This window comes from Aquila chrysaetos, chromosome 2, assembly GCF_900496995.4.
Source record: "Aquila chrysaetos chrysaetos chromosome 2, bAquChr1.4, whole genome shotgun sequence".
Classification (NCBI taxonomy): domain Eukaryota; kingdom Metazoa; phylum Chordata; class Aves; order Accipitriformes; family Accipitridae; genus Aquila; species Aquila chrysaetos.
In genome coordinates this window covers 67375297-67387898 of record NC_044005.1, presented here as the reverse complement: position 1 = coordinate 67387898, position 12602 = coordinate 67375297, and the positions used below count along the sequence as shown (strand labels likewise).

General features: G+C 42.7%; 1 protein-coding gene across 2 annotated transcripts in view; it reads left to right on the top strand.

Annotated features, from left to right (window-relative positions):
- The first annotated feature begins 242 nt into the window (after nt 1–242).
- Nucleotides 243–12602, top strand: part of FUT9 (fucosyltransferase 9) — a 114790-nt gene continuing 102430 nt past the window's right edge. The window contains exon 1 of one of the 2 annotated variants that reach the window (XM_030029531.1): nt 243–428. Coding sequence is in view for 1 of the 2 variants with exons in the window: in XM_030029522.1 (XP_029885382.1) it covers nt 1580–1724 (145 nt within the window). In the remaining variant the exon portion in view is untranslated. Of the gene's footprint in view, nt 429–1510; nt 1725–12602 lie in introns of those variants that run through there. The other variant, XM_030029522.1, reaches the window with a different exon arrangement.

Below are 12602 nucleotides of genomic sequence, written 5' to 3'. Positions count from 1 at the left end.
AGTGAGCTCACAGTGGTTTGAACCAATTCCCACCATGGTTATAGAAATATTCATATTGTCTTTAGTGAACTTTGGGTCAGGCCTCTCTTTTGGAATAAACCTGTTAGAAGACCAGAAAAATTCTCTAAATGAGTGTAGCCCTTACAGCAGCAAATCAGCAGTTCGAAATGTGGAGCTACGTGGAAATCCACCCAATCTCTCTCTTCCCTGGCTTTACAAGTAGGAGCTGTTGATACCTGCACAGCTCTTGGTACAAGGCAGAGCAGAAGAGCATAGTAAGTTAATAATCCACAAGCCATTCAGAAGCGTCTAGGACAGAGACACCGACACCAGGGAATCATATGTCTGCATCGAGCATCTAGTAAATTGTTTACTTGGAGGGCTGATGAGAAACGCACAGATGAACCTCTGAAACAACTACTTGGCAGGTAAGGCTACTAATGTACTCCAATGAATAGCGCTGTGGTCTCATCATCGCTGTACCTTTCTCCTAAATGTACTCGCAGCAGTTTATCAACGTTATATAATGCAGGGAGAGTTCAGAGCAAGGATAAAGAGTTGATAGCCAGCTTTTGGTGCGCTTGTTTATTTGACATACTTGATTTACAGGTCTCCTGCTTACACAATGCACTTTGAGCTGTTGTTTCTTTTATTTTTAATGTTAAAATAATTACTCTCGATCCTAAATAAACATCCGGGAAGTCCTTTAGGTTTCAGGAGCCGGCTTGAAAGATTGCTTTTAAGAACTACTCTAGCGTACGGTTTATTTCTCATACAGTCAACGGTTATTGTACGCTATATGTTTTCCTCTTGTTTACCGCCTTTTTTTCCCTGCCACAGCACGGTTTGGTTTCCTCCTGCCGGGTGGCAAAAAAAAGAAAGAAAAAAGGAAGAGCAGGACAGGCAAGCGCCGGCAGCGCTTTTCCCCTGGGGGTCGGGGCGGGGGTGGAAGCGGGGGCGCGGGGCTGGGGACCTCCTGCCCTTCAGAGGAGCAGGTCGCCCTTCCCGGGGGGGAGCCGCGGGGACGCGCCGGCGGGGCAGCGGCGCGCCCGCGCCCACCGGCGCTGCCTGCGCACCCGCCGCGGCCCCGGGGGGGCTCCGGGGCCACCCTGCGGCGGGGCGGGGGGGGGGACGGACACGGGGACCGCGGCTCCGCGGCCGGGGGAGCGGAGGGACGGAGGAATGGCGGGATGGATGCGGGATGGAGGGATCGCGGGTGGAGGGATGGAGGGGCGAGGGATGGACGGATGGAAAGATGGAGGGGCGGGAGGACGCGGGACGGAGGGATGAGGGATGGAGGGCGAAGGGGTGTGGAAGAAGGAGAAAATGGGGGCTGAGCCGCGAAGGGATGAAGGGCCGAGGGACGGCGGGCTGCAGGAGCGAGCGCCCGCGCTTCCCCGCCGCTCCCCCTCCGCTGCGCGCCTCCGCGCCGCTCCCCGCGTGTGTCCCCCCCCTCCCCGTGTCCGTGTGTCGTCCCCCCCCCCGCCCCGCGCCGCCGCTGCGCGTGCCCGCGCCCGGGGCTGACTCTCCCTCGCATCCTCCTCCGGCGGCGGCGGCGGCGGCGGCGGCAGCGCCGGGGATGGGCAGCGAGAGCGCGCCCAGGAGCAGCCCGGGCCCCGCCGCTCCCCCCTGCTCCCGCGCCCGCTGCTGCTCCTGCCCCGCCGCCCCCCGCGCCCCGGGGGCAGCGCCGCCGCCGCGCTACCCGCAGCCCCCGCCTCGGACGGGTGAGTCACCGGGCCCTGCCCCCCCCACACCACCCTAAAAAGCACCTGCCGTGCATTCCGCCCCCCCCCCCCCCCCGCTTCCTTCCCCCGCGCCTCCCATCCCGGAGCGGCCCCGGGGATGAGCGGGGCGGGGGGGGGGGGGGGGGCTGGGCTTTGGGCTTCGCGGGGGGAGGCACCGCGCTCCCGCCTGGCCCCGACCCCGGGGGAACGGAGGGTCCCGGCCCGGGCTTGCGCCCTCCCCGCGGGGGCGGAAGGTCCGCGGGGCAGCAGGGGTGTCCCCGGGGCTCCGCGGGGGCTGCGGGGGAAGGGGCTCCCGCCCCGCTGCCCCTCCCGGGCACTGCCGCTGCCCGTTCCCACGGGGGTCTCGCACACGCACAGACGCACGCACAGACACCCCCAGAGCCCCGCTCCCCAACCGGGGACGGGACCGCCCCGACCCCCCCCGTCCGCCGTCCGCAGCCCACCCCCACTCCCCGCCCCCCCCCCCCCCCCCGGCTCGGGGCGGCTCGGGGGAGGGGGCAGCACCTCAACTTTTGCAAGGGACCGAGTGAAGGTGGGGTGGACCCGGCTCAGCAGAGTTGGCTGCTTCCCCGAAGTCACCCCCCCGGGAGGCGAGGGGAGGGTCCCGGTCCCCCCCCGGGGCCGCCGGGTGCGTTGGAGCGCGGCCCTTCCCGCGGGGGACGGGGCGGCTTCGTGCAGGACTCAGCGCTGAAACGGACTTTCCTGACACTCTCCCTCTGCCCCCCAAATCAATAACTAAAGCGCGGAGGGGGGGGGTACTTGCGGGGAGCGGGGGGGAGAAGTCTGTGCTTATTTGGCTTTCGCCGCCCCGAGCCGAGAGTGCAAATGATGGGATGCTGAGGCTGAGAAGCCTTTTCTGGTTTTTATGTGTCATGATGCACACGGTTGGTTGTAGGTAGTGTAGTAACTATCTGTATCCCAATAGTTCCCTGTCGAAGGGTTGTTATGGCAGCAGCGCTTCCTCCTTCTTTTATTTAGCATCTCTGGCTCAGAGTAATGTTAAAGACCTGGAAACTGCCTTTAAAAAAAAAAAAAAAAAAAGAGCAACCTCTTGCCTCTTTGCCAAATAGCCAACAAGTATGAATATAAGATTCACACTAAAGCTTCACTCCCTTCTCCAGAAGCTGGTGCTGTGATAACACTTAAGACTGAAAGAGGCTGGGGGAAAACGTCATTTTTTTTTCCACAATTCCTGCCTTTTGTTAAATTTTGTTGGAGCTTTTGCTTGGTTTTGCGTTGTTTTTTTTCCTGTGTTTCACTTATACTTTTTCATAGTATTCTTTCTCACTTACAGAGAGAGGACTTCTTAGTCCTGCTTCACACTGGGTAAAGGGATTCAAGTGGTTCTACATACAAGTAACGCACAACGTTTGTGGGAAGGGAAAGCTTGTAATTCTGTAGATTTAGCTTTTCTGTACAATTTACAGGATGATGACTTTTCCTCTTGCAATACAGAGAGGAATCTGTATGAGACTCATCAGAAAGGTTTCATCACATCTTAACTGCTATGGCGGGTGGCAATCTGAAACAATAAGATTTAAAGGTTATTATGGAAATAACTTTCTCTGTCACCTGTAATGGTCAACTTGTTCTCAGTCAAACCACAAATAGTTATAAGGGAAACACTCTGATTTTGATTTCAGCTTAGTCAGTAGTGTTTTTGAAAACAGTGTTTAAACCGTGAAGCCTTTGATGAGGATGGATGTTAAAAACACATGAACTTGGTAGAGGGCTATATTATTTTGCAGTTTTTACTCTGCACTTGTATAGGTACATTTTGTGGTCTTCAACTGGAGTTTGCTTGAGTAGAGGTTGAGCATTAAATGATAAGGGCAGAAGGATTTTGTCCTGGAAGCTCCCGCGTTTTTATTTCCAGCAGAATGTTTGCAAACTGATATTGCAGGGTGAAATGTTATTGAATTGTGATATCTTGTTTCCAACTGTACATTTGGAAATAAGTTTGGCTTGTCAGTAGGAAAACAACACAAGTGTGTAACTGTTTATTTAAGAATAAAAAAATGCTGTCCCCGGATGATTCATGTGTTGAAACAGACTAGATTCAGGTTAAAAAGGTGAACTAAAATAATGTAAGTAAGTGATCCATAACTAATTTCCATTGCTTATAATGAAAACAGGCACTCTTGTCATCTTCAAACTGGAAGAGAAAGATGTTGGAAGAGAGATGAGGAACAGCAAAATATATATTTTTAATGACAAACTAAACTCTTGAGTAAACCTCAGATATTTCTGAGGGAATACGAGCACATTTCTTGGTATAACTGTGGTCATGAATCTGATCCCAGCTAAATCGGTATGAGGTTCTTCCCAGGCACTGCTGCGAGCAGAATCAAAGACATCTGTGCTAACCATTTTTGAGGAACCAGGATGTGAAAAGATCATTTGTATTTTTCCCCATTGTTGTACCTGGAAGGATTTATTTCATGTCTCCTATGGAATATTCTACACTTTACCCTCCTGAGCTGTACTCAAGACTATAGTTCTTACCTGCCCAGACAGCTCAGCTGAGATAATTCTTGTGAGAAAGAATAAAGTATGTATAGCTAAGGGCAGTTTTATTGGGACCAACTAGTTAAATAATAGTCATATTTACTGCAAAAAGGGTTTGATTTTGAATGACATTTTCATATCAGATACCACTAAAATTTCATTTTAGGTGGTGGGAATAGCATGTTTCTTAAAATGGCATTATTTGTTTTATGGTTCTGATATGAAAGGACTAGCTGAATTTAATCAAGCTGGAGAGCAAATGTTTCCAACTTCAATGATTTAAAAATATCATTACTGATTTTAAAATAACCTTAAATTTTAATGAAGAAAAGACAAATTTGGTCACTCTGAAAAGGGTTACAGCTGAAGTTATTTGATACAAATGAACCAACAGATTGCACTTATTTAACACTAGACAGAGGTAAAATGGAACAAAAAAGAAAGCTGGCAGAACCTAGTCATCATAGGAAAATACACAGTATAAACCCTGAAAGACTATTGCAAAAATTAACTAAGAGGTTCCAACTTTAAGGGTCTGACTCCCTTGTGGGAGTCAAATGGAAAAAGCCCCATTGACTTCAGTAAGCGTTAGTAGCTGGAGGGTATTCTAAGAGAAGGGATGGGTAAAGCCAATTTAATTAATTATCACAAGAATTCTGACAGATAGTTACTAAAACCAGATTGGAAATGTACAGGCTTTCTTTGGTTAGGAGGAAGTCCTGGCTCCACCGAAACTGAATTGGAGTCTTGCCATCGATTTCACTGGGGCTAAAATGTCACCCTGAGAATTATGTTTCAAGTGACTTTTGAAATACGTTGCATGTTATATTTAATCTGCTTTTAATTTGTGTGATATTCCATTAAAATGAGGTTACCTTTGCCAAGCTTGAGTTATTAATTAGTTATTAGCAATAATTTTCCCTTTCCTTTTACATTTTTTTAAATGTCAGTTTTTCAGAAATGGCAAGAAATACAAAATAGTCTTCCTGTAAGAGTGCACTCATAAGCTGAATAATTCAAAGCCTGTACTGTCATTGTGCAATCAAATTTTTAATATGATGCTGTCAAAGTCATAAGGAAAGAAAATCAAATGTGACATCATAGAAGACAATGTATATAGCTGACATGACATCCGAATGTTTTAATTTCCCCACTTTATATTTAGTGGTTAATGAAGACAGACTTTTCTTTCTTTCCTCTGAGGAAGCTCCTAATGCAACATATTAAATGTTCAGAAAAAATGATGAGTATATTTTCTTAAAAAGAGATATACCTTTGTGAAGAAAAGTCCCTGACGTACAGGAAATGAAATCATAAAGGAGACAATTTAAAGCCTTCACTGGGAAACATAGAACTGAGATAATTTGCAGATAATGAGAAAAACTACTGTCAGATAGGTTTTCTAGAATATGGTCAGTATGATCTTGACAAAGGGCAATTTATTAACTGTTCCTAACTAGGTATGTACTTCTGTGTAATAAAAGAAACTAATGCACTTTCCCCCGTCATTTCTGTGGTGTCTTTCTGTTGTTTTTTTCCTCCTAAATTAAGTATATTTAACGCTAAGGAAAAGTACCAGATTGGCAGAAATGGAAAGCGAAACTCAGTTTTCACCCAGCATTTGTAGGGCATAGAAAGCAGCAGTGCCGTGCGGTGAGCCCACACGGAGCTGCCGTTGCAGCCCGGCTTGGCTGGGTACTCGACGCGGAGAAAATGTTTGCCCACCAAGACCTTCCAGGTGACTAAGGACTTCTCTGCTCCAAGTGGTCAGCGTACTGAGGAAATTTGCCTGGAACGAGATTTTATTTGTTAGCCTGGGCCTCTGCCATGCTCAAAGAAACCAGCCCCGGTTGTGGCTCTGCGGGGACCTGGCCAGATCCTGCGAGGAGCTCGGGGTTCTCAGTGCTGGTGCTTTTGAAAGTGCCGAGTGCGTTTTCAAGATCCTCTAAGAAATGGAGTGAAATAACCAGTTCATTTCATACAGGCCACAAACCAGCTTTCAAATGGCAATGATTTTCCGTCACTACTGCATGTTGGTTGTATTTGAATCAGTGAACTAGAGGTGAAAGGCTCCAAAAAACGTGATTACCAGTCCCCTGAGACATTTAGTCCTTCAAGGATATGTTACTGGAAATACATGTTTGTATTTCACAGATTGGAGCAGGGTGAAATGAATTAATAACACACAAATATTTTTCTTTTGTTTTAAAAAGAACTTTCACACTTTTTTCTTTTTTTTTTTTTTTATTTTGTAGAGAGAGACTGTTAATTCCATGTTGTCATATATTTGGTTCTGGAATATACATACAATTCATAAGCAAACAGCCTCATACTTGTTCATATTTCATTACCACCTAATGCTACATTTTTGATCTGACAGTAGACAATAATATAACCATGTACTCCTATACCTGCCTAAATTAAAACATTCCAATACTAATGTTTGGGGCATTGTTTTTTTTCCCCCTAATGTCTGCCACTCAGCAGCAGAAAATGTCAGAAAACAAATGAAATAAATAACTAATAAAAATCTACTATTTATAATGGATTTTTATGTATAATGGCTTATTTTGTATAAATTAAGCCTACTACTCCTTTGGAAAAAAAAACATTCAACTTCAAACTATTGTAATTGTTTTATACTACAACCTAAACCTACTATGTAAGTAAAGCCACTGAACTAAGGGAAGCTGCCAGTTGAACACTGAAAATGAATATTTATGTGATAATCCAGCTGTTCAAAGGTCTCTCGTCTTTTCTGCAGATGTCTTCTTCCTTTTAGTTTATCCAGGACAGCAACTACAGGAGTTTCAAACTGAGAAAGTGTGTCAGAACTGAAACCGTAGGAAAGCCTGTTTTCCCATTCCAGTGTTAGAATGGAGGTGAGAGGCAGATATCTATAAGGCCTAAAGTTCAGAGGACACGATGACATAAAAGTTACATTTCCTTCAAAATTATTTTTTTCATTTTGGAAATGAGTGTGGATTTTTTTAAATATGGAATGTGTATTTTAGATTTTGTATTTATCTAGCACCTTTATTGTTGTTTTATTTACCTAATAAAACAGTCCTAGAAGATATTTTCTGCACTTTAGATAGCAACCTCCATCCCAAAGCATCTAGCTAATATTAAAACATTAATCATCATTTATCATATTAAAATGGCCAAATTAAAAATCTGAACAAATGATGGATGTAGGCTTCTTTGTGATTAGCAAAAAAAGGTATCAAATTTTGTATAATCCTTATATTTGACTGTTGATTAGTGTGCTTTAATGGTTAAGAGTGAGAGATGCTTAAATACTCTTTAAGAAAATCACTAAAAAGCATAAATCTAGTTCAAAATTAAATAGAGTCATATAATACATGGTGTCTTTCTTACTGATTTGAACTACTATTCAAGTTGGAGATTTCAACTACTTTGAATGAAATCTGCCTGTATTTATGATAATCAGTAAGCATCTTGTTTACATTTTTGTCTTTACATTTCCCCACAGTTCCTCCTGCAGCTTTTTTTCACCCATTTTTTTCACCCCAGATGAAGACACTGGGTAGGAGTTCAAAATATTTTTAAATAGCTTCTAAATAATTAAATAGCATTAACTCCCTGTATATTCAAAGACTTTCTTCAGATGAGTCACCACATCTTAGGAAGTCAGGTACCAACAGCAGTACCCAGAGCAGATTACTAACGAAGGACAGATGGGTGCAGGTGGCAAGTAGACCATGCCAGGCACCACGGGGTGAAGCAGCCTCATAAAGCAACAAAACCAGTTTTTTCTACTTACCAGGGTGACATTTCAGAGGTTTTTGAAATTAAAAATGTCTCCTTTTGAAATGAAAGACACAAATTTAGAAGTCCTCAAAAAACAAAGTTTCTTCCCCAAATTGTTTTGGATAGACTGACGTGAAACAGAAACAGTTTAATTTTTTTTTTTTTTTTTGAGGTTTTTCTTTCAAACCAAGACTTCAGCAAAATTAGTTCAATTTCGTGGAGCATTGTGATTTCAGTGGAACTGCATATTCTGACAGAAAAAGATTTCAGTGAAGTTTCTTCAGTGGCTTAAACTACAGAAGAAGAGAGACCTTCCTTAAAATTAAGGTTATGCTGAATGAAGGCATCAATCCTGAAAGAGTTTGTGTAGATGCAGAGCTTTATGAATGTGCATATTCCAACAAAGTGGTTGATTGTGTACATCAAGTTACTCATGTGATAAGTACTCTGACTTTATGAGAATTGAGTCCTCGCTATTCTTTGGCAAAGCAGTGGAAGTCTTGCCTTTGAGGGAGAGGGTAGAACTGATGGCAGAACTTGATTTGGAATTCTCCATCAAAATTTTTTCAGTAGAATTAATTCATGCTTTGAAATTAGAAGTGGCATTAGTATGGGTCAATAACAGAAGATCCCTAATTTATTTTGCAAAATGGAAAATCATAAACTTTTGAAATTAAGAATTTGAAATGTGAAATATTTTATGGCCGCTACTGCTGAATACTGCGTTTAAATGGAATGGGAGGATGTCCAACTACACTTAGAAAGCAATCAAGTTATTATTATTGCCTGTATTGTTATGTCCGGAATAAAATTTATCAGCTAAACAGCCAAGGCTATCAACCTAGGCTATACCAATTTTACGATTTATTTAAGCTGGCAATACAAGATTTTCACAAACTAACTGCTTAAGACTATTATTCGGCAGTTCTAAATACCCATGGTTTAAAGGCCAATGTTTAAGTATAACGAAGTAAGCTTGCTCTGACACAAATGCTAATTAGTTTCTTGCAACTACCAGACTTAAAAAAGAGGTTTTAAGCAGCACTGTTCAGCTGAATGGAGAAAGAAAATGCAGTAATACCCAACAAATGCCATTTTGGAGCATAACAAACGTGCTAATTCTAGAACTTGCAATAATTAGGAGAATTTTAAGCGAGAATGCTTGCCCCAAACAACACTTCCCTCAACCAGCTATGCTGAGAGACAGCTGATGTCCTACATTAAGTATTAGCACTGATACTAGAGTTGCAAGGGAGGTGCTCAGGGAAGGAAGCAAACTTCATTTCCCGGAGGGTCTCCGTGCCTCCCCTACAGCTCCTGACCGGCCAGCCTTGCTGCGCAGCATGCGTGGGGACCGAAGGAACGACCAGCTCCCTCCCCAGCAAAGCTTCCTGGGGGACACAGCCAAAATTCCCCACTACTTTGAGACAAGGGGAGGTTTCCGCACGTCAGCTTGGCCTCGCCGAGCCTGGATGCTCTGTACATGCCTTCCTGACCTGCTGGACCTCCAGCACTGGCCCGCATGCCCGCTTGCAGCAAGCTGATACTATTTGAGAGTCTAACTAAAGAGTATTTAAGGAGAAAGCAATGACAAGATTTCAAAATAACATTTAAAATGTTTTGCCAGCTAGAATGCACATAGCAAGATAGTGTGTTTCCTTAAGGCCCCACTGAGATGAAGAGCCTTCTTTCCACAGGTACCCTAGGGTAGGCAAGTGCAAGCAGCTGAGAGCATCCATATTGTTAAAGCAATCATAATGGAAAAAAACATTAACAACAATAATTACATCTGGTTTTTAGATCTTTCCAGACATGAGAAGTTTAAGCCTTGCATGTCAAGTGGCACCAATAGTCAATGGGAAGGAATTCCAAACTGATTGCACATTGGAGCGAAACACAGCAGCACTGCTATGAAACTCTGGGCTGGGAATTTTTACACAGTTGATAATATCCAGCATGAGCTTGTGAGTAATTTAATTTCATGCAATCAATGAAATAAACAGGAAAATTGTTGGTATGTGTGAGTACATATAAACTGCAGTATGAATGAGTCAGCTCAATTCAGTTAAAGGAAAGAAGTAGTTGACAAAAACCCAAAAACTACATCAGTGGGTAACCAAAGAAGATACCAGCAGTCACATTTTTTTCACATTTATAAGAAGTGATTACAAAATGTGGAGACAAATGCCAGTCAGAAGTACAACTTGAAACTGGGAGACTACCTGTTGTTAAAATAGGTTGCTTCATCCCACATCATCTTGACACTTCCAAATAAGCCCAAATTTAATTAGCTTTCACATCACCACTTTCCTCTCAATCTTGTTATGAGGCAAAACAGACTAGCTGGGGAGACAACTCACTTTCTCAAATAATGATTTTGCTACCATATTATGCAGTGTTCATCGCTGAGGAACAAATTCTGTTTTCCTTAACACCTAAGATATACAGGGAACAAAAATGTTATGAGTCTGTTGCATAGTTAGTAATGAAGCACTCAGCCATATGAAAATATAATTTTGTTTATGGGAAATTTTACAATTTTGCCACTTTTCTATTCTGAAAAGAACAAAAACATAAGTTGAACATTTCTACAGATTAAGAAGGGGTTTTTTTCAGTCCATAATTCTGTTTGTAGGGCAATCTCGTTGTAGATAAATTTAGGAGATTGATTGATTATGATAAAACCAAAATAATCTCTTATTTTGTATGATGAAAAAAACACTGCAGTGGAAAGCTATTTCAGAATGGAAATCTGAAAAATATACCTTTTTCACTTTTTCAAAACAATTTCTGTCTTGAAATTTGCACAATTCCAAGAGATGTTTTGATGTAAAAACATTAAATTTTCTTTCATTCTCCTCTGAAAAAAAATTCATTCAGCTCTAGGTCTACAGGAAAGAATATGATATCCCATTGGATGTTGGAAAACCTGCAGCTTTCTGTGTAAAGGTATATAAAGACAATAGTCTAATCTACTCAACAGAAACACTGTGTCTTAACTGTATAATTTTTTAAGTATATATATACACTTATATAGGAATATACATATACACATACACACATACGCCTATTCCTCCTGGTCCACAATAGCAATTGAGCTCCTTAGGCACCCCACCTGGTTAAAATCCTCCTTCCTGAAAGTCAGCTTTTTGTTTTTTTCCCCCATTAGAGCACTTTCCTGTGGTGGATTTATGAATTTATCTCTTTTCTTGAACTTTGTTGGATCGGCCTAATTTGTAATCCTTTTTGCTCGCATTACTATGCAGATAATATTTGTTCCTTTCACTGGGTTGTTATAGAATAAGTAATTTTGATGTTTGTGCCCCATTTTTGTAAGTGCTTAATGCTGTGTAATGGTTATGGATTATCTGTAGTTTTCAGGTAAGCAGAAAAAATGACTCCAGAATGATGTTTCTCTGAAGGTCAGAGACGCACAGCTAGAAATGGAAGCTGAGGCACTAGGTTCCCAGTCCCCAGCTCCAGCCATGCCTCCTCCTACAGTACAAAATTGTTTTAGCACAGATTTTCCCCAAAATGCGGAGAACGATTTTGATGCCGTGAAGGGAAGGTAATATGTGATAATTACAGGCTATTTCAGCAGCAGTGAGAAAAGGCTGGTATAGACTTGAGAGAATAGTCACTGATCAGTCCAGATAGTAAACTACACTATCTACTGATATGTATATTTTTTAAGCTTTCTACAAAGTATTGCTTCAAAATATATTTCCTCCTGCTTCATTACCACCTGTTTTCCGTTCGAGTCTGCTCTCTTTTAATCATTACCGATCTTTCCTTAACTTGTGTGACACTTTCTTCCCGCCTTTGTTTCTTTTATTCCTCAGATTTGTTTTATTTTAGTTCTTAATTTCCATCTATTCCTTTGCATCGTTTCCCAGATTGTCACTTCTTACTTAATTATTGAAAAGGGGGGTTTTTTGACCCAGGAAAAAAAGAGGGAATTTGAAGTTTTCACTAATAGTCATCTGTGATAATTGAGGGCAAAATCCACACAGAGACTTACAGCTAAATACATTAAGGGTTTTAGGCAGCAGCAATGTGACTTGGATGTATTTGTCTGTATTAGCAAGCAATTCAGCACTATAGGAGCTGAAGATCAAAGCAGCTGGTGCTGAGGTCCGTATATTTAAGGTATGTGATCAATGTGTTTTACCGCGGACTGGATTTAGTTTGCTGTCTTGGACCAAATGTTATTACCCTGCATGTAGTTTGAGGCTGTTCAAAGGACTAATTAGTTCAGATCCTTTTGTCCCCACTGCAGGTTATAGTACATTTGGTACAGACCGTAAGCAGAGCTTCCAATTTACTTTGGTTCAGCAGAAATCTAGTTCACGCACACTTTGTAAACCAAACCAATGTACGGTAATTGGGATTCACTGCAAGTCCACACTACTCCCAGTCAAATGGCAGTCTCCTGGGCTCTGAACAGCAAACTCCACGACTGCCTTGCCCATTCCCAGCTCAGTTTTTAGTGTTAAAATTTTTATTTATGTATGTCCACAGAAGAACCTTAAGTCTTCTGATGACTGAACAGGTTCAATGTAAATCTTTTATCAT